General features: G+C 41.1%; 1 protein-coding gene across 7 annotated transcripts in view; it reads left to right on the plus strand.

Annotated features, from left to right (window-relative positions):
* LOC116439197 (sodium channel protein type 5 subunit alpha-like) overlaps positions 1 to 21222 on the plus strand; it is a 217415-nt gene that overhangs the window by 51324 nt on the left and 144869 nt on the right. For 4 of the 7 annotated variants that reach the window (XM_032098416.1, XM_032098434.1, XM_032098442.1 and 1 more), the window contains exons 5-7: positions 349 to 477; positions 7457 to 7548; positions 15577 to 15807. In XM_032098416.1, coding sequence (XP_031954307.1) covers positions 349 to 477; positions 7457 to 7548; positions 15577 to 15807 — 452 coding nt within the window. Of the gene's footprint in view, positions 1 to 348; positions 478 to 7230; positions 7323 to 7456; positions 7549 to 15576; positions 15808 to 21222 lie in introns of those variants that run through there. The other 3 variants (XM_032098461.1, XM_032098425.1, XM_032098471.1) reach the window with 3 other exon arrangements.

A 21222-nucleotide genomic window follows, 5' to 3' on the forward strand; every position in this document is an offset into this window, starting at 1 on the left:
GGTCCTTTCCCACCCACACCATTCCATGATTCCCTAATCCGCTCCTCTTCCACTGGAAATGGCAGGGGTTCAAGAGTCCTGTAGCACAGCTTAGCAGCAGTCCATGCTTGACTTAGCGAGTAAGGATTCATCAAAGGACACCCCGTGATGAAAATTATCTTCATTCTGAGATTGTCCTGAGTGCTCTGCTGTTTCTTACCTGTTCCTTGGTCTGCACACGAGGCTGCTCATGCACAGCCCAGTGCTGCAGCTGTGACTCACACGAGCAACCCCAGAGCTGTGCCCCTGCAGTTCCAGCTGTCTGCTGCTTGCTAATTTTCTTGCTTCTTTGGCCACTCTCTCCCCCAGGTACACTTTCACTGGCATTTACACTTTTGAGTCATTGATAAAAATATTGGCGAGAGGATTTTGCATGACAGAATTCACCTTCCTTCGGGATCCATGGAACTGGCTGGATTTCAGTGTTATTGTTATGGCGTAAGTAGCACTCCTTTGTATTTTTCAAGGGAGTTATATGCAATAGAACTTTTAAAAAGATTGTCTGGATGTTCCTTTTTTTTTTTTTCTTCACTCAAGTCTTACTGAAAATGAGAAAAGGCTGAAGTGTATTAGGAGGGAGGTGGTTTTTTTTCCTGAGTGGTTTCAGAGGAAGAAGTCAGAGGAATTCTCTGAATTCACTACGCTATTTTGGAGAAATTATTTACTCTCTCTGTGCTCCACAGAGAGAGCTGTTTGTAAAATATCTGTAATAATATCTGCCTATCTAATGTAGTTTTGGGAAGCTTCAGACCCCTGAATAGAAAGTGTTGTAAGTGTGACTGAATACCCACGTATTTAAATCCCTGTTTATACTCTATCTATCCATAACATCATCAAAGCTGTTTTCACGCCCCTCTCTTCACAAACCCATTTCACCTGGAAAGTAATTACTGTTTTACTATAGGGAATTAATTTGTAGTCCTCTGAAACTTGTTATGTATCTTGGGAATAGAAATTTGGCCCCCACCATGATATTCCTCTTCAGCTGTATGCTTCTGCCTAGATTATTAGAGTTCATTGAGGGCATGTGGGGTTCTGGTGATTCGAAGGAGGTGATGGATTTGCAACATCCAGACAGCTAAAAATACACAGGGGTAGAGGAGCAGTCAGCCAGCACTCACAGGGGACTCGGGGTCAGCCCAAGCTCTGGCCAAAGGCAGATGTCTGACACTGTTGGCACCTCCAGCTAAGACAGAAATCCAGATTTTATTCATAGTCACAGAAGAGAGAAAATCAAGCAAAGAATGCACGTCTTCTGAACTGAAAGCTGGTAGAGATGCCTCAAAGACTCCACTTCCTAAACATGGAAGGATCTGATCTGATCTCCTTGGTTTTTTTCTGCTTAATGATACCTGTATTCAGTTCTGGGTTTGGGTTAGTTCTCGCTGCCATCTTTAAATCCCATAATTCACAGCATTAAGTGAGATTCAAGTGTGTTAGCACTGGCATTTCAGCTGAACTCTTGGGGCTGTGAAATTTGAATGGAACCAAAATGAGGAGAGAATATTCAACCAAAGTTAGCTCAAGCACCACTGAAGCTGAGTGGACAATTCTGTTAGGGTGCAGAGATCAAGAGCAGTATTCAGGAAGATTTGGATGATGCTCTTGTGTTGGGGTCTCTCCCCCGCCGTGTAGCCCTGGGAGAGGGGCCCTGAGGGCACAGACACGGGGCTTCCCTGCGCCTGCTCAGCCTCGTTCCCATTGGTTGGTTTGTGTTCCCTGCGCGGGCAGAAGGACCCTTGGTCCCGTGACTGGAACAGTTCCTGGGCAGAGCTCTGGCCATGCGGCTGGAGAAATAAACACCTCTGAAACATCTAGCAAGAATCTGTCTGTCCATATATATTTCCTTTCCACGGGACTCCTGGTTTGATATATGCGTGTTGCAGGATCCCCACTGCAACAAATGGTGGAGAATTGAGAGCAGAACGATCCCCGATCCCTAAGCGACTGATTTGTGTGAGTAAACCCTGGAAACTTTGGATTCCTCTTCTTGGTTTTGCTTTGCTATTCCATATCTAAACTATGGAGGAACCGTGGGAAGACTCTTGGCTCTCCGAGCCGCATATGGACATTTATCTTAAACTTAAAACGATTCTTGAACAACGATTTGTAAATTTTAGCTTGATTCAAGCTCAGAAAGAACTGAAACACTTCCTGGCATGGTTGTTTAAGAACTTTTTCTATGTTTCTTGGGATTTAATTCTTACCAAGGGCTTTTGGAAAACCGTTTGGACACAGTTAATATTTGAGTCAAAATATATGCCGATGGAAGAATATTTTTGTGAATATTATTTAGTTACCGAGACTGCTGAGCAATGTCAGCTGTGTCCTGGCGAAGGGAAGCCTGGCGCAGGGACCGTGCGGCCCAGGCCACGTGCACCGAGCGCTCTGAGAGCAGCAGCGAGGCAGTTCCCGCGTGCGGGCGGAGCCACGCGAGCCGCAGTGTCGGTGGCGGATCGAGGCGCGGCGGGACCCGGCGGTGCCCGCCCGGTCCTGTGCAGCGCGTGGTGGAGCGAGCCCCGTGAACGCCCGACCGAGACGGAGCCGCGCCGAACCGAAACACGCGCTGGAGCAGGGCGTGGGGGAGTCGTCGCTCGGGGGCCCGGCCGAGACGTGGATGCAGCACCCAGCATCGGCAGCGAAGCTGCGACCAGAGGAGGCGACGCACGGAGAACTGAGTGGCGCGGCCCGGCCCGGCCCGCGCAGCCCCGAACGCGACCCCGGGAAGAGCGCGCAGGCACCAGCAGCCCCGACAATTCCAACACGGGAGCGACCGAAGGAGAGAGCAAAGACGCAGCGAGACAGAAAACAGCAGCCACTCGGAAAAAGATCATAGTAACTAAGACCTTAGGGATAGTAAAATGGTATAATGTTAAGCAAAATTATGGTTTTATAACAAGGCGTGACAACCAGCAAGACATATTCGTGCATAGAACTGCTATTAAAAAGAATAACCCTGAAAAATACATCCCAAGCTTGGGAGATGGAGAGGTGGTGCAATTCAAAATTATACGAGGTAGAAAAGGGTTACAAGCATCGCAGGTCACTGGGCCTGATGGTGTTCCTGTAAAAGGCAGTATATATGCAAAAAATCGTAGTCATGTTAGACAGTATCTCCATTGTAAGTCCCCCCTACAGTCTCCCTTTCCTAATCCCACCTTTCCCTTTTACCCTATGTCCTATTACCCCCAGTGTGTTCCCAATCCGTTTTTTCATCCATGGTTTCCCTCACAAAACCATGCTTTTGCCAATTGTTTCCCCAAAAATCCCTTTCCAATGCCGAGTGGGGGATGAAAAGGGGGAGGGAAGAAGTTAAACCCTCTCCTGCCTCAGTTTCCCCACAAAGCATGCTCAGAGAGTTCTGTCTCCCTTCTGTCAGCCCTAAGATGTTCCACAGAATCTGATTGGACATTTAAAGACTCAGGAGGGTGGCTTGTTTTGTTTTGAAACTGTTCTTGTTATGTTTATCCAGTTGTTTTCATTCTCCTTTTATTAAAATAAAACGGGTGAGGTGTTGGGGTCTCCTCCCCTGCCGTGTAGCCCTGGGAGAGGGGCCCTGAGGGCACAGACACGGGGCTTCCCTGCCCCTGCTCAGCCTCGTTCCCATGGGTTGGTTTGTGTTCCCTGCGCGGGCAGAAGGACCCTTGGTCCCGTGACTGGAACAGTTCCTCGGCAGAGCCCCGGCCATGCGGCTGGAGAAATAAACATCTCTGAAACATCTAGCAAGAATCTGTCTGTCCATATATATTTCCTTTCCACGGGACTCCTGGTTTGATATATGCGTGTTGCAGGATCCCCACCGCAACACTCTTGGTCATATGGTTTAGTTTTAGGCAGTCCTGTGAGGAGCAGGGAGTTGGACTCCACAATCCTTAGGGGTCCCTTCCCATAACTTGAGGTATTTTATGATTCTTCGGTTTTTAGCAGCATTTAGCAGAACAGCATGAAGATGTGTAAAACTCATGTGAACTTCCTCAGGAACACTCCTGTTTATTTCAGTAGCCTTTGGATCAAAGCCAGCCCTAGGCCAGGTCCTGGTATCTGTTACTGCATTCCTATGGATTTGGCTGAACTGACATCTGGCCACTATGATAAGCTTTAAAAAAAAAAAAAAATCAGTGCAGATGGGGAGAATTTTTTGGAGGTCAGCACGCATTAGGTATTTTTCTCAGCTAAACTTTTTCTGAAGCATTGCTAAGTGCAATTCCCCTGCAACATTTAGGGGCAGGACAACACCATAGAGTCACCAGCCTGCTCTCCTGTCTCCTGTCCATCAGGCAGGTGGTAAAAGCAGGGTATGGTTGTTCATCTGTTTGTGAGGTGGGACATGAGTTTATTTGTAGGTCTCAGAATTGAGCACAACGTGTAGAATTTCTGTGCATGGGTTCTCACTTTTCTGGAAGGAAGGAGGCTTCTGACAGTAAGGAAGAAAGAAGCAGAGAAAAGGGCAAGAGGAACCACAGCTTCCAGCTTTGACCATGAATCTGCTCCACCTCATCTTCTCAACTCAAGCAGAGGTTGAGACATCACCCCTGGCTCTGGGAGAATCTCAGAGTGAAATTCAAGTCTGAACAGTCAGTGGGGACCACAGTCTGAATATCCCTTATATTCCCTCCACATAATCTCTGGGTGTTTGGGATGTAGGAAGCAAGAAAGATGTGAAGGTTTGCACAGACCTTGAGGTGGACTGTTACCCACAGGGGAATTATTCACTCCCTGTTGGCAGGAACCAGGATTTGGTGCCCACAGGCTGTGGGTTTACCTCTTTTTTCTTTTCTAATTCTAGACTTGAATGGCCACTCAGTGCTCCAGCCCAAGGATCATGAAAAATCCTTAAGGCTTTTCTAGTGAGAGGCTTGAGGGTCTGTGCTTTCTTTCCTAACTACATTTCAATTTTCTTTCCAAATGGTATTTCACATCTTAGTTAGAACATCCCTAAAACAGGGGGACCTGCAACTGTGAACCATCAAGCTTCTTAACATCAAACTGTTTTCTTTATATCAAACTATCTGTTCAGAACCAGCATCCATTCCTATTGTTTCTTACTTTAGGGCATATTATAGTAAGCCTTTCAGAATGGAAAAAAAAATGGAATTCTGGAGTGAAAAAAGAAATAGGAAAGTGTTTCCTTGAGCCCACAGGCAGCAGTGAGAGAGTTAAAAGTGGCTGCAATATGATCTTCATACGCACAATGAAACCTCCTTCCCAAGTATGCAAGCAGCAGATAGTACAGAGCATTGGATAATGGAATCTATTCTGATATGATTTAGCCTTCATACAAATCCAATTTGCAAGTAATTTAAAGGAAGATGGATCACACAGGTAACTCTGGTGTTGTCTTTGCTTGTAGCCTATGTGCTGCCAGAGGTGTTTCTGTATCTGCAAACAAAGATGGCCTGAGGATTCAAAATGGAGGAGCCTGATAAGGGGCCATGAGATTCAGATGGATCAAGGGTTTTGAGCTATCAGAAAATATGATTATTTCACTGATGGATGTTACAGTGGGAAGACCATCATTTGCTTTGGAGTTATTGCAAAACAGCTTCCTGTGTTCTCTTTCGGGCAGAAACAGCACAGATTGGGTCACAGAGAGTAGTTTTAAATAGCACACTGGAGAGTAAGAAGGACTGTAGGTTTCCAGGGCTTTCCTCCTGTCCTGTGCTGGTGGACACAGCCATGGCTTGTGTCCCTCTCTGGGACCATGGATGGGTTCAAGGGAAATGATGAAACTGCTCCTGTTTAGATCCCTCTCTCCCAGACTCGGGAGTACTTGACAGGACAGGTGAGGGAGAGGCAGCTGTGACTCTGGGTTGGAAAGTGCCCAGTCAAAATCTTAAAGACAGTAAGCAATTCTTTGGATAATGGGAAAATTCAGGATGGGAATTCCAGTTGCTTCTCACTCACTGGTACAGAAGAACTGGTCAGCAGCAATTTGATCGAATAAATGACCAAAATAAATCTTAATTAACTTATTACAAGCAGCAGTATTATTTGCTTCATATGCTTGTTCATGTATTTAAAATGTGTTTTTACAAATCTCTAGTCAGCAAAACCATATTCCCATCCTATTGCTTCTCCCCAAATTATTTTTTCCTCCACCTTTTGTGCTGCAGAAGAGTTTGGGAGAGAAGCACAGGGTAAAGCTGGGGAGGAAACAGGTAAATCGTTGCCCAGACTCCCCTATGAGATTATGAAGAGAAACAATATTGTTCTTTCAGGCTATAATCTGGATTAGTAGATATGGAGAGGATGCTTTGTCCTCCCCAGTGGCCTTTGGACAAAGCCCACTTAAGCAGGCTTTGTAAAATAACCAGGTGAGTTTTTTCCTTAACATGTAGAAACAAATGCCCCAAAGAAGTAGGGCAGTTGAATGAAATTTGGTAGAATTTTAGAAGTGAAATTCAAGGGTCCAAGACTGGCTTGGAGGAAATAATTTTGTACAACACAGATAAAACGAAAATCATTCCATGAACAGAATGTTCCCTCCTGGGAACATTAGCTCAGGGGTGATGGGTCTCCAGGATGACCAAAAGAGGCATGGCAGGGAACAGCTGGGATTGGTATTTTAATCATAAATAGGTTTTTTAGTAGGATGGCAGTTATATTCTTTTATACTCCATCTTCCTGCAGCCAGAGGGCATGAAATTGAAATACAAAACAAAATACAACTTAAAGCATCTCTTGAACCCAAAATTTGCTTTACCACAGAATACAGCATCTTAAACTAAATAACTCAGTTGAAATGTTTGCACTATTTTGCTATGTTGTCCTATTTGTAGTTTTCAGAAGCTATTATGTGAAAATTACTCGAGTATTCGAAGCCTTTATTTTTTTTTTAGAGCAGCAAAATAATTCTTAATATCTCCAATAATGTAAAGAATTTTTTTCTTGTTCAACTACATGATGGTAAAAATCTTTAAAGTATTTATGGCTGAACAGAACAATAACAGAGTTTACCCAGTAGTTTTAAAGAATTGATGCCTATTAGAAAAGTTTAATAATTCAAGTAGCATTTGAAATGATGTGCACTAATAAAAACCCCAGGGCAAATGGCATCAAAGAACAGCCTGAAAAGTGGATGCACCTCTCATTCGGCTGCGTTCGCTCCCACTGTGTATGAATGCTTTCTTCATTCAGACAAGTCTCATACTCTATTGTATAATTCCAAATAACTGTGACTTAATTCTACAGGTATGTAGGAGAATTTGTGAATGTAGGCAGTGTTTCACCTCTTCGGACTTTCAGGGTATTGAGAGCTTTAAAAACTATTTCAGTAATCCCAGGTAAGACGCCCTGATCCTTACGTTTTGGCTCTCAGCTACAAGTGATTCTTTCTCTGTCTCTCTTTGTCCCTTTGATTGTTGTTTTTCTGGCTGGTGTTTTGTCATTGTCTGTGTGTGACTTTCCCTTGTTACAGATACATAACTGAATTTGTGGACCTGGGCAATGTCTCAGCCTTACGAACGTTCAGAGTACTGCGGGCGCTGAAAACAATCTCAGTCATTTCAGGTGAAAATCAGGTTAAACACTCGGGCTGCAGTTAAAGCCTACATGCCATTTCCACGAGTAAACGCTGTAATTACAAAAGACTTAACCATAGATACTGATCAGGAAATGGAGGAATGTAGGGAATGTGACCTGTCAATAGAATACATTTTTTTAATATGTTTTTCCAATATGGTTTTTGAGGGCAGACGGAATGAGAGTGCCTCCAAAATTACGGTCCTCACAAGTGCTGCAGTAAGAATGGTGGCTCGTGAGTCACAGACATAAAGTGCTCATTTGTGAACCGTATGAAAATGGCAATGAAAATCTTTTAAAGCCTTCGGATATTGATTTTGAAAAATGGAAGGTTAATGACCTCAAAATGCATATTCATGTTTAAGGGCACATCGATAGAGGAATCTAAATCTGTGCTATGAGCTGACGTTTCAAGACCGCAGGCACAGATAGCCTAATTTGTCATGGTGTTTATCCATTTGCATGTGATAGCAACACTGCTGAAATTTTGGGCATTGAAGAGATCAGAAAACATTTCATTACTTGTTTTGGTAGCTTCAGCATTTCATCGACTCATGTTTTCATACATTTTCAAGGATATGATTTCTCCCCTCTTCCCCCACTCCAAAAAAAAAAAAAAAAAAATCAGTGTTTTACTACACATCTGGTGGTGAAAGAAGCTCTTTATATAATCTCTTACTATTTAAAAAAAAATATATATATTTTATTAAGTAATTTATGCAGAGATTAGTCCACTGAGGACTAACCATATGACAAACTTTCTTGCTGAGCATTATCTATGGACAGGTCTCATTCAGCCTCAGTGTTTAACATCTCCAACCTGCATGACAAGGTAGAGAAGGTAGCAAAAGCCATGCATGGTAGATCCTATCCGTGATAATCCTGAACAGATGTTGGCAATTACATATCAAAAATATTCAAAACACCGAGAGAACTGCTCATATTCTCACTCACAGATCTTTAAGGTTAGAAAGGCTTTTCTTCCCACTCTGTTATGCACATCCACAATATAATATGAATCTAAACAAATTCTGTGGTGTAAACTTGCAGGGACATGTATTAAAACTAATCACTAGCACTCACATGGGGTATAAACTAGAAATGGGAATCCAGAAATGGAGGTGTTAAGAAAATATATATATCTGGGTCTAGAGTGTGGTCTCTCATCCCACTACCAAAGTAATGAAAATTAGGGGAATTCCTGGGAAAGCAAGGTACTTTTCATTGAAAATGTATGTCCAAATACAGGTTTTAAAGAATACTCTAAGATGATCATTCATTAGGTCCTTGAAATCTGTCTTAATTTTTGTCTCTAAGATTTAAAGAACAATCTATTGGCAAAAGGTTGTGGGTTTTTTTAAGGTTCTCTAATTGAATTTCCACTGAGAAAGGATTTTTATTTTTCTTGGGAAACAAAGCTGAGCACAGCTTTACAGATCATGTGAGATGGTAGTGGCTAATCAGAGAGAAAGCCAGAGTTTGTTTCCTAGATTCCTTTGCTAGCAATTTGAAGACTAGACTTGGAGGGACATCCATCTCCAGGGGACACCTTTCACCTTACATCTTGTCTCAAGCTTGAGCCTCTTCAGAGCAGAGCCTGTTAGTTTTTCTGAGTTATATATATAACAATTTTCTGCTGTCCTGTATCAGAGGAGGAGCTGAAGCTTGTTTTACAGCAAATGATAAAATTTGACTTAGTCGGGAAAAATTTGAGTACTGAGATACAAAAAACCAGATTCAAATACACCAAAACCCTTCAGTGATATTAAACACTGAGTTGTTCCATTTGTTGGTTAATAGGGAAAAAAACCCCAAAACAAAAAAACAAGAGGAGTATTATTTATTCAAGTAATACGTAATAACTCACATTCTCTTCTTTCATTCTGACTGAATATTTGATTAGTTTTTTTGATAACTGCATTTTTATGTACAAGTCCCTAAATTATTTGGTGAGATAACTGCATGAAGATATGCTAATCAAGTATCTGGCCTTTGATTTTATCATCAAGATTACCTGTGCCCTGAGTATGTTTAAATTACAAATGTGGAGAGCTACAAATTGCCATAGCTGCCAGTGAAACACAGACAAGGTGGGGTTTTTTTAATATTAGCAGATACTTTCAGAGTAGTCAGTTCATCTTTCATTTAGGCACATATATTTTAACAGATATATTGGGCATGATGCTGTGGTTTTTCTGGAGATGAGTCTGAGTTTTTAATGATAGCATAGGGTTATGCTGAGGTGAAATATTTTCCCCCAACAGGCTTAAAAATGAAAAGATGGTGAACATTAATATCTTTCATGAGATTTTTGGGGTTAATTGCAATAGGAAGGAAAAGGTGGTTGTTATTTTGGCTTCCTCTTTGACATCTCAGGTGAAAAACACCAAGTTATACTCTCCTTTGGAAATATCTGAGCTTTCCCTCAATAAAATTGATCACTTTTCCATCAGGTACTTCTATTTGCACAAGCGCACTTGAACTCACCATGCTCAGTGAAATTGCTTACGGAAAGCCACGGGCCAAGTCCTCCGTGGTGCAAGGCTTCTGTCCAGCAAAGCACTTAGAGGCTGGTTTACAAAGGCATTCTGCTTCACTTGGAATCAATGAGTTTCTCTATTGACTCCAGAGGGAGTCAGTAAAGCTGACAATTAGTGCTTTTAAAAATCTCACCTACCTTTAATGTCTGGCTCTAAGTGCTCAGGCGGGCACAGGGATATTTAGGGGGACATGGGCTTACAGGGCTGAAAAAGATCTCCTAAACTCAGAGTCCATTCCCCTTGCCCAAGGCTGCATTTAGTGCAGCTCAAGCATGGCATGATATTTATTGCCTAGCTTCTTCAAGCAGTCCTCCAAAGGTGGAGGTCCCAGGGTCTTCCTGAGAAGTCCAGGAACTGTTCCAGCAACTCATTGCTTTTGTCATTAGAAGAATTGTCCCGGGAGGATGGTTGCAATCCAGATCCAACAACACAAGTGTGTTGCATCTACCAGCAAGCTTCCCTCTCAGTGGAGAGCTGGGGCTCAGTTTGGGTGCCATAATGCCAATATCTCCCTCTCTAAATGTCCATGGACCTGCAGGTGCTGGCTCTGAAGCCAGCCTCCCTCTCTCTTGCTGCATTATCAGCTCTCCCTTTTTTTACTCTGGGTCTGTGTAAGACATCAGGTCAGTGCCTTACCTCCTGTCGCAGCCCTTAACATGCCAGAAGACCATCATGGAACCACTCAATTTTGACTCTTCTGCACTAAACACACCTATTTCTTCCTATTTTCCAGTTGCCCACGATATTGAGAGGAAAACAAGCTTTGTACAGGTTCAGGTGCTTAGAAATTTTCTCTATGGGAGCATTTTAAAACCTTTAACTCTCAGTGATTTGATTTACTAATTGGCGTCTTGCACGTTGCCATGGCAACTGGATTCATTTGTTTTTCCATCTAGATAGGAACCATGGTCAGCAGCAGAACAGCCCACTGAAGCCATTCATTTATCTCCCATTACCTTCCCATTACCAGCGTATCCAAATCCCAGTGTGCTCAATAGGAACAACAACAGAGGGTCTTGAATAGTATTTTATCCTCGTGGAAATCACTGATGTTTTTGAGAAGTACTAATTGAGATAACATAAACCCTGAGGTACACCCTCTCCATTAAAAGACCACAACATGTATCATCATCATCATCTCCAGGATTTTGTAAACTGCCTATATCCAGAGAAGCTCCACTGCTCTTTCTGGAACAGGCGTGTACACCACGGGCATCTCACACGACACGACAGGATACCGGGGAAAGGTGACCTCATAGAAAATTGGGCCAAGGCACTTTGGGGCCTGATCCAGCTCCCATTTAAGTTAGTGTGAGACTAAAGGCTATAAATAGTGCTGTGAATGTTATCCAGTGCCTCAATGATAGCCAGAACAGGGCTTGGAGAACGAGAATTAAGACTGTGTGGAGGAGACTGACCCTCGTTCACTGCTTCAGTCTCGCTGGAGTCCTGCTGCAGAGAGATAGATGTCACCCTTTTGGTGGATAAATCAGTTAATTCAAGAAGTAACTACCCCAGAGGTCAGAAAAAGATGACATATTTCTGTTTTCCTTGGAGACTGGCATGGCAGTCACTTCTCCACGCAAAGCTAGCGTGCAGGAATGCTGACACCAATTCATGTTTACCAGCATGTTGTTAAACTCTTTGCTGCCCCATGTCTCAGTAACTAATGACAAAATACACTCATCAACGGTGAGCCCTTCTCTCCCTACACACGTGACTGGTGCAGACATTTTACAGGACAAAGGTGTACCCTCAGGGAAAGGAATGGGCTTGGTAAGGACAATCCTGCTGCAAGTCACTCTCTCTTTTTTTTTTTTTTTTTTTTTTTGGTGGTTTTTTATTTTTCTTTTTCTCCCTGCTTGTTTCCAGACCGTGCATGAACGTATCTGATGTTCTGTAGGTGATTGCCAACATCTGGTATGGATGTCATACTGAATTATGCTAATACTTCCTCACATCTCGCATAAGGAATGGATGGTGTTTTGGGATCTTGCCATTTGTCATTGTTTGGTGTTGCTTGCATTTTCTATGGTTTCTGCTTTGCATTTGAAAAATGATTATTTGATTAACCTCTGAATGTGATAATTTCTACCTGCCTTAACAGGAATGTTTGGGCCAAATTCTTCTTGCTCTCTGCAGATGTCAGGCTGCCTATACAGCCCTCATTCCACTGGTTTTGGATCTCGTGGTGTTTTTCATGTCATGCAAGCAGGATTTGGCCCAGAGGTGTGGAAAGAAGTCAGTGATTCAGAAAAAGCCTGTTACTGATTTACTCCACAGGGAGTAATCTATAGACCCATTGTCATTAACGGGTGTAGATGTTACTCAGCTTTGGACCAGATCCTCGGGTTTTTTCTGCATGCTGCCTGGTTTGATGTTTGACTCGCAAGAATTAAGTAAATGCCTTTAATGCCCCGTAAATAGTATCTTCTATTAAGCTGTATTGCAGTGCTCTCATTGGCACTATTTCAAAGAAGGATTATTTATCCAGAAGATTTAACCACGCTCTAAATTTGAATACAGCTAGCATTGCTTTTACAAAACATGGGATTGATAAAGAGAGATGCAGAGCACCTGCAAGAGGTCCTGGCTGCCCTTAATTCCCCCCTAGCCCTTCCATTTTGGAGGCACAGAAAGTTTAAATGAACAATGGATTTAATATTTTAGTAAGCCATGGCACTTATTTGTGTCAACCCCCTTGATGGATGCTACTTAATTTTCTGAGAAAATTTTGTTTTTAAAGGGTGAGAAAAAACAGTTCAACTGGAAGTATGACACTTTCCAAATGGTTTTCCTGGAAAGTTTTAACAAAGGTCCAGGAGGCAGAGTGCAAGTTATTTTTAAATGGTCTTTAATTACAGAAATTGTATTACTAAAGCATCATCTTAAATTGTTCAGAAGCTTGTAAGCTGTGAAAACAAAAGAAAAAAGAATTTAAAAGGAACTAAAGCAGAAAAACCTCCCATAAAGAAATATTTGATACCTGCAAGGAATGAACTTGTAAAACTAATAGTATAGGATTGCTATTCTATTTAAAACTCCAGCAAGTAATCTGGGAGAAAACATGTTTCGTGAAATGACCTTGAAATTGGCAACACTGAGGCCTGATTTTGAAAACAGATAGCCTTTATTGGTGACTAGAATTTCGTCGGGTTTTTTCCCTAGTGTTATCCCTATTCACATTAGGACTGCCATTGTCCTTGCCCATATGAGTAAGATTAATCAGTGCACTGAGATGGTACAAACACAAACTCCAAGTTTGTATTTGTGTAACAGACAAATAAATGTTCTGCAGGGATTTCACAGGGAGTATGGCAGAAAAAGAACTTGTGGTATTTTTTCCTGTTCTGAAGACTCAATTTGCATTTGGATTTCCCAAGTTTACCCAACTTCAGTGAAGCAACATCTGTGTATTCAAAGGACAACCAATGATAAGAATCACTGAAAATATTTCAGATTATTAGATTAAATAAAATTTTAAAATTCTAGTGCATTTGCAAATCTTTTTCCTCACCTCACTACTTGCTTAAGACCTGGCTGTCTTAAAGGTCTTACAATGCTTGGCAACAGTGACACCCCAGAAAGTCCTTTCAGAATTGGACTTCATCTAAAATTACTTCCCATTCAGGTAAAAATTTTATTCAAGACTAGATTAGCAGAAGAGGGTTCATTTTTATTTAGGCATCAAAACAGGTAGCCAAGCCTACAGATGGGTTCAAATATTCAAAGTCAGCCTTTTTCAAAGTATCTGAGTGGAACTGACCTCATTTGTAAAATCTCTTTCTGGTGAGGAGGAGAGGTAGCATGAAAATCCAGCTTTTGCCTAATGTTTGTCCTGAAATAATTTATGCTTTATTTTTGAGCAGAGCAGGGAGCTGTCTAACCTCGCCCTCATAACCATGCCACAAACTAATTTTAGAGAGGCAAACAAAGAATTTTATAGGCTAAGCTCCCCACACCTGCTGGGTCAGTGCCTTTTGGTGAAATGGGCCATTTTACAGATGTTAATATGATTCACAGATTAGCAAAATCCTATGCAGGAGTGGAGTATTTCAGGCTGCTGGATGCAGGGACTGCTGCACCTGTTGGCCATTCCAGCAGCTCATCCTCATTGGAGAAACTCTGACGTCCCCTCATTCTAACCACAGATTTTTAAGCAAAGTCAAAAGCTAATTTTTCTTTCCTGTGAGTCCTGAAGTACATTTTCATATTATTTCCAATTACACAGCACTAGCTCAGCCTTTGTGGCTGCCAAACTCTTGGGGTGGAATTCCAAGGAACTGAGATTTAATGTGTATGATCATATTCAGTGAGCAAATCAATGTGCTTCTGAATATTGCCCAGGAGAATTCCTCCTGTTTCCTCTTTTCGTTTTCTTTTTTTCCATTCAAATCAATTTCTCTTGTTGCTGCCACACTGGTGACACAGATTATCAGAAGCAGTTATTACTACTTACCAGTATTAATTGAATATAAATAGGAAAGAAATGACAAAATTGCCACCAATGTGCAGCTGATATTAATGTCCAGCTACAGCACACCAGTTTAGAAGGGAAGGGTCTTTTTTTAAACAGGAATGGGGTTTTCTGTTGTAATCATGTAACATTCAATCAGCTCAAACACTACTGATCTCCAGGATCACTTCAAAAGCAAGAAATATCACTTGAGAAAACTGTATAATTATCTGTATCAGAATATTTATGGAAGAATAAACTGAAGGTAGTGTTACAGGGTGAAATAATAAAGGAGAAGCTAATTTGTGTGACCCAAGCCTTTGGTGTTATGCAATAGGATGATTTATCTACTTTGGCAGCATATTATAAAATGATTAACTTTTCTCAGGTATTGTTGGAGCCTCAGGTTGTTTTACTCGAATAATTTCCACTGCATTTATTTGATTGCCAGTATTTGGCTTTTTTTCTAATCCCAAATTCTTGTTGTCTTAAGCAAATGAATTGAAGGCAGAGGAATTATTCATGTGAGGACAGCATGTTGGATTTGGCACTAAAGTATGTAAAATAATCAGGGAATAAACAGCATTTCCATACCTCTTCGTCTGTTTATGTCAGGGATAAAGCTACCAGAATCACCTGAGAGATTTAAAAGTAATTCATGTTCTCAAAATTCAATGGGATTTAGGCTTTACTGCCTTTACTGCAGCTCCATGAAAATATAAAACACATTCCGTATTTTCTTTATCCATGGATATTTTTGTATCTCGCTGTCCCTCCATCCAGTGCTTTCCCTCCATTTTTAAATTAGTGTTTGTGCAATGCCAGGACTTTTGTCCAAAAGCAGACCAAACTATACATTCATAGTGATCACTCATCTCTCGTTTCTGATGTCCACTTGCAAACACTTCCTCAAAGCCCTTCCGATTTCCATTTCCATGGAGATTTTCATCATGAAAAGCAGCTGTTTGCAGACATATTTCAGTCTCTCAGTCTATGAACTCTTGGCTTTTATCTCCCTAGGACTGAAGACCATTGTAGGGGCACTTATCCAGTCTGTTAAGAAACTTGCAGATGTGATGATCCTGACCGTTTTCTGCTTGAGTGTCTTTGCCCTCATAGGCCTCCAGCTCTTCATGGGCAACTTGAGACACAAATGTGTCAGGGATTACACCATGTTTAACTTCACCAATGGCTCCTTTTACTTGGATGGTAGGATGTGGAACAACTCAGAGGAATTTCTTAGTGATCCAGGTAAGCTCTTCTTTGTCCTGTAGTCTGGTTTCTGGTCATTTGAGGTTTTATTTTTTGTTTGTTTGTTCTGTGTTGTTTGGGGTTTTTTTTTTAATTATATTGACTGAGATCTGTATGTGAGTCAGCAAAATGTGACTACTGGCTCTTCATGATGTCAATGTGGTTTTGAAAGACCTTGGAAGTTTTTTCTGAATCTCTATGGTGCCTTCCTAGTTCCTGCTGAAAGTACTTCTGGTGCTTCCCTATGATGTCCTAGTTGCATCACTGATGACTTTCACAGTTTTAGGGTGTCTTATATATTTTAAAACTATCTTTCCTGGAATTGAGCAATCACATGAAAATTTCAGCTCTGCGTATGTGGGTCTGGTTTGCACGTTGTTTCTCTGAAGACATTTTATATCTCTTGCCTTTTCTAGCAGAAGTTCAAAATTTGAGTTAATGATCTTAAAGCCAAAAGGTAAAGCAGAGCAATTCAGTCTTTATTAATCTGAAAAATCCCAAGAGAATTCTTTTAAGGAAGTCTTATGCTGTTTGGGCCCTAACTCATTACTGGGTTGGGCCATCCTGTATGTGACCAGTGACCTTTGGTATTTTATTTATTTTAAGGAGAAAAATGACCACATAGTCAACTCATTAACTGGAATTTTGGTTGAGAGAGAGTGACACAGTGTCATGGGGTACCTCTGCTCTGACTGTGTGGACCTTACAGTCCTACATCTCCAGCCATTCACACTGTAAAAACCCCACATCTGACTCATGGAAGTTGCCTGGCTTGACCCAGGGCCCTGTTGAACCAGGGATTAGGCCAAGGGCAGCCCCACCATTCTCCACTGGTGACTTCTGGACCTTCTGCTCAATTCCTCTCCCTGTGGTCTGAGCAGTGCTGGAAACAGTGGTGTTAGAAAGGTTTTGTTCAAGGAATAAAAAGCTCGACATGGGTGTCTTTAAGGCATGATGTGGTTGATGCAGCATTGTCACAAAGCTCTGGCTGAATGGGGGTTGTCTTTGGAACTGCCCCTGACCATCAGATTATGTGTCCTCTCAATGTCCCTGCATCAGAGGCCCTTATCAGCTGAAAGGGGAAAGAGCTCTTGGACTTTTCCTGGATGATGTGGAACCTGCTGATTACCCTATCCATGTTCCCTTGAGTTCCAGTTTGGAAACATGGAGTGAGGAAATAGCAAAGGTGTTTGTGCACCTGTGGTGGACTAAGGCACTTCAGGGCTCCTCTAGCCACAGATAACTGAGAGCTGTGTGAGGTGCTGCTTTCCCCTTGTCACAGAGGCATTGAGGGATAAAACAGTGATGGCTGGAAGCATAAAGCCCTGCAATAAAGGTGAAAGGAAGAAATGGAGCTGTGGAGATAGTCTGGCTCTGGAAATGGAAATAGGGTAAATGTGACACAGGACAGTCTGTGTTAAAATACAGATAATGTCAGGGCCAGCTGCAGCATTGCTTTAAATGCAAGGAATTTTACAGCTGCTCCAGCATACCATGAGCAAGTTTATTTATGTGGTCCTGATATGGGGAGGAGGGCAGACACTCCCAGAAATCCGTATAGGAAATCCAGCAATGGTTAATAGGGTCATGAAAATATACTTGCTATCACTAGAGGAGATTTACCTATTACAAAGATAATCAATTTGGTGAGATAATGGATTAAAGTGAATTAAATTTTAACCATGTGGCATTACAAGGAAGTAATAATAATAATATAAATTAATATTTACATAATATCTGAGGATACAGACATGGTGCATTATGGCAAGCAGTTGTCACTTACTATGGATAGACAGAAATTATTTAAATAGTTAAAGCATTGAGGCAGTGCAGCAGACTCCTGAACACCTAAAAGAAGAGTAGATTTATAAGAAAAAAGTAGTGACCTCTGAATAAGAACAATGAAGCCTTCCTCAAAATGCTGAAGAAGGAGGCTTAGCTGTTAGGCAAGAAAGACCAATATAAAGTAGGATTTTCATTTAATGTTTACTATTGCACTAAAGCAATTCAGAAATGGAAGGACTGGCTCATTTTGTGACTAGATGGGATAGTGCTTTGTATTTCATTTTGCATAAGTATTATGGTGAAATGAAGTGACTGTTTAAAGGAGAGGCGCTGACCACAATTTAATAACAGTCCGAATTTCAAGTACTGCAGGGAATTAAGCAATACATACAGTTAGATTAAAGTGTAGGCAGACCAAATTAGATAAAAGGAGGACTATATTAAGAAGCAGAATCGTGTCAGTGTTTACTCTGAAGAAGAACTAGAGAAGAAAATTGGCCAACATGTTGAGATAGTAGAGTTCACTCGAAGGGAGCACAGACAATTACAAGAGCTCTTTGGAGATTTCAAAACCAGTGTGGCTGAGTCACTTAGTTTGGAGCAGGGATGTTAATCTAAAAAACCCAGAAAAAAGAAACCTGAAGTACTGTTAGAGATCCATAATAGTACTTTATAGAAAAAGGGGGATGTAAAGAAATAAAGGAGTGAAAACCACTGAAAAGTAAAATTGGAGAAATTCTTAATTCTATTCATCAGGGCACCAAAACAGAGAATTAAAATGAGGTGATGTGACAGTTCTGCTCTTCTTGGAGAGCAAAAATTTGCTTTGGATTCTTTAAGAGTGTTTTTAATGTTTTAAAGGGCAGCAGGGAGTCTCTGAAATGGCAGCAGCCTCCTCCTGTGCCTTTGAACCTTTTTTTGCAAGAATGAAAAAACAAAAATCAGTAAAACCCCTTAAAAGGGTAATACGGGGAAGAATTGCTTGGTGCTGCAGAGGAAATAGTTGAGACTGTTAGTCATGAGGTGTGAAGAAAGATAAGAACTCAGTTTTGAGTCTTTCAAAGCCCTTTTCACTTTGAGATAACTGTGTGCTGTGGGCACTTGCTACAAGAGACATTTTGGTTTGTCTCTGGGACAGCCATCTGGGATGGCCTGGGAGAGCTTCAGGTCTGCTTTTTTATTCAAAACTTACTTCGTATCTGGACAGAGTTCTGCAGTCTTTCCTTAGCTGCTTTCAGCCTCCAGTCTGGAAATTTTTTTCTCATCTCTCTTCTCGATCCTCTCATTTTGGTTTTATATACGGGGAAAAAAGTCAGTTTGCAAACTTAGCATCATCCCTGTCTTAACCACAATTATCAAGAGTGGTAACTCTTGATTTTTGGTTGATCCTTGAGGAAATAACCACCATAATCCCAGACTTCAGGAGCTCCTTCCCTTAACTCCATACTCAAGACCCAGAGGTGCTTTCCTCTTCTACCAGTGTCTTCACCACAATTAACTTGGTTGAGGTGCAGGTGCTGCTTGGCCCCTCTGCTGCCCCTATTCCTGCCTCCGCCTCCAGGAAAGGCAGAGTACCAGCACTAGCAGTGGTGGTGTAGGAATTGTACTGGCAGAAGAAAAAACCTTTTTTTTCCCCTAAATCTTGTCAGTCCTGCATTGCAAGGTTGCAAATGTTGAGAATTTTGGGGTTTTCCCCTCCTGTCTGCCACGAGATGATCATACGCTGAATCCCATAAGGAATTCCTGCCTGTCCACCCAACACTGCTTGTTCTTGCCATCATTTCAATGGCTTCTGCAGCTGGAGGAAGTGCCAGGAAAGTTGGGAAGAAAGAGGCAAAGCTTACAAGCATGGAGATCCAGTGGAAAAATTCAAACTGGCTCCTATTCAGGTTCACTAAACACTGGAATACAAAGTCCTAGAATACAAAAGTGTCAGCAAATATTCCTGATTAGACTGTCAAAAAGGGAAGTGTCCTGGCATTGTGATTAAAAGCTTAATTCTGTGAAAGAAACTTCTGCTAAGTTACTGTGGGTGCCTCTGGTGTCTCAGCTTAATTACTGAGCACAGTAGTCATCATAAGATGAGACAACTTTTTAGTCTTTCCTCAACTCACAGTGGAGATGCAGGTCTAAAATCTGCCTCTTCATGATGAACAAGAGAATTTTTATATTCTTTCCACCCTTTTAAATGGCCCACAATTTAAACAGCAACCTCTAAGAAGGCTTATCAGAAAAATTATTCCATTCTGTTTTTGTCTACAATGAGCAATGCTTACCAGTGCAAACCTAGAGAGGAGAAAAAATGAAGATTAAGGCAGAAGCAGCTCATCCGGTCTCCCAGTTTCCTCTGTATGACTACTCTTTGAATGAATGGATTGAGGGATGAGAGACAGCTGAGCATCAGATAAAACCAGACTAAAAAATCCTTCATGTCAAGTGCCAATGGTAAAATTAGAATCATTCATCTGGGAGAACAGTGACTACTGATAGGTAATTATTTTCCTACCTGCGGTTCTAGATTTGGTAAGAGATTGCGATCAATAAGCCCAAGGAGGATTATTTTTAGACATTAATAATAACAAACCTGGAAGACCGAAGTTTTAGATGCAGCAGTGATTGTATACAAAAACGAAATAAAGTGGGAAAAAAAATGTTGAAAACAATCATGGTTTACATCCACAACATTATGAAAATTATGGGATCAATATATCAATATCAAAGTCGTTGAGCTGTTGGTTATCATTAGAAGAGTTAATAGTTTATAAATACCAGCTGACTGAAAAACTGTGAGCCTAATTTCAATACTTGTAAAGATTCCTGGGAAAGAAGCTCCAAATAACAGTCTTGAAAGCCTGTCTTGGGCTGTGGTGTTTAAATGAAGGACGTATTTGATGAAGTGAAGCTTTATGAACGTGTGAGAACCAATCAAAAGCTATAGGATGTCAGATATGTCACTGGCCTAGAGATGGACCAGTGGGCTGAGTGTAGTTGATTCATGTAGCTGATGATTTTAGAATCTTTAATGTCATTTATGTATTCCATTATGAAAATGGATTATTGACTAGTCAGTAAGTAGAAATCTGAGTCCTTTTGTGAGCAGGGCCTAATGTAAGGGCTGAACACATAAGAAAAAATGCTTTAGAAAAGAACCTTAAAAATATAATTAAGTTATAAAGTCGCTTATGGAATGACAGTCTTAAACCCCAACATTTTCTTTTTCTTTAGACTAAATACCTTGTTTAAGACACTCTGAAACAGTCTTGTTTTCAAAGTGTTCTATATATGTTTTCTCTCAAAATCAGAATTTTAAGGTAAAAAAGAGCAACCCTGTAATTTTCCTTAGATAGTGCTGTCCAAGCAATTGATATTAAAAAAATATTAACGAGTAAGAAGAATGAATATTCAAGCTTTATGAACATTTTACTGGGAGGAATGAGCTACTGTTTATATAGTTTAAAAGAGGTATTTCAGGGCTGTTATTTTTTTCTTCCAGACTAGTTTCTTTCATTTCATGGCAGTGATTTTTCTCTACTTCTAGACTCAAATTGTGTATTTAACAAAGGTCTGGGGAAAAGAACAAAACAACTTTAAGTAAAAAAATAAAAATCCAAATCAAGATGAATGTAATAT

The sequence above is a fragment of the Corvus moneduloides genome, chromosome 1 (genome assembly GCF_009650955.1).
Source record: "Corvus moneduloides isolate bCorMon1 chromosome 1, bCorMon1.pri, whole genome shotgun sequence".
NCBI lineage: Eukaryota > Metazoa > Chordata > Aves > Passeriformes > Corvidae > Corvus > Corvus moneduloides.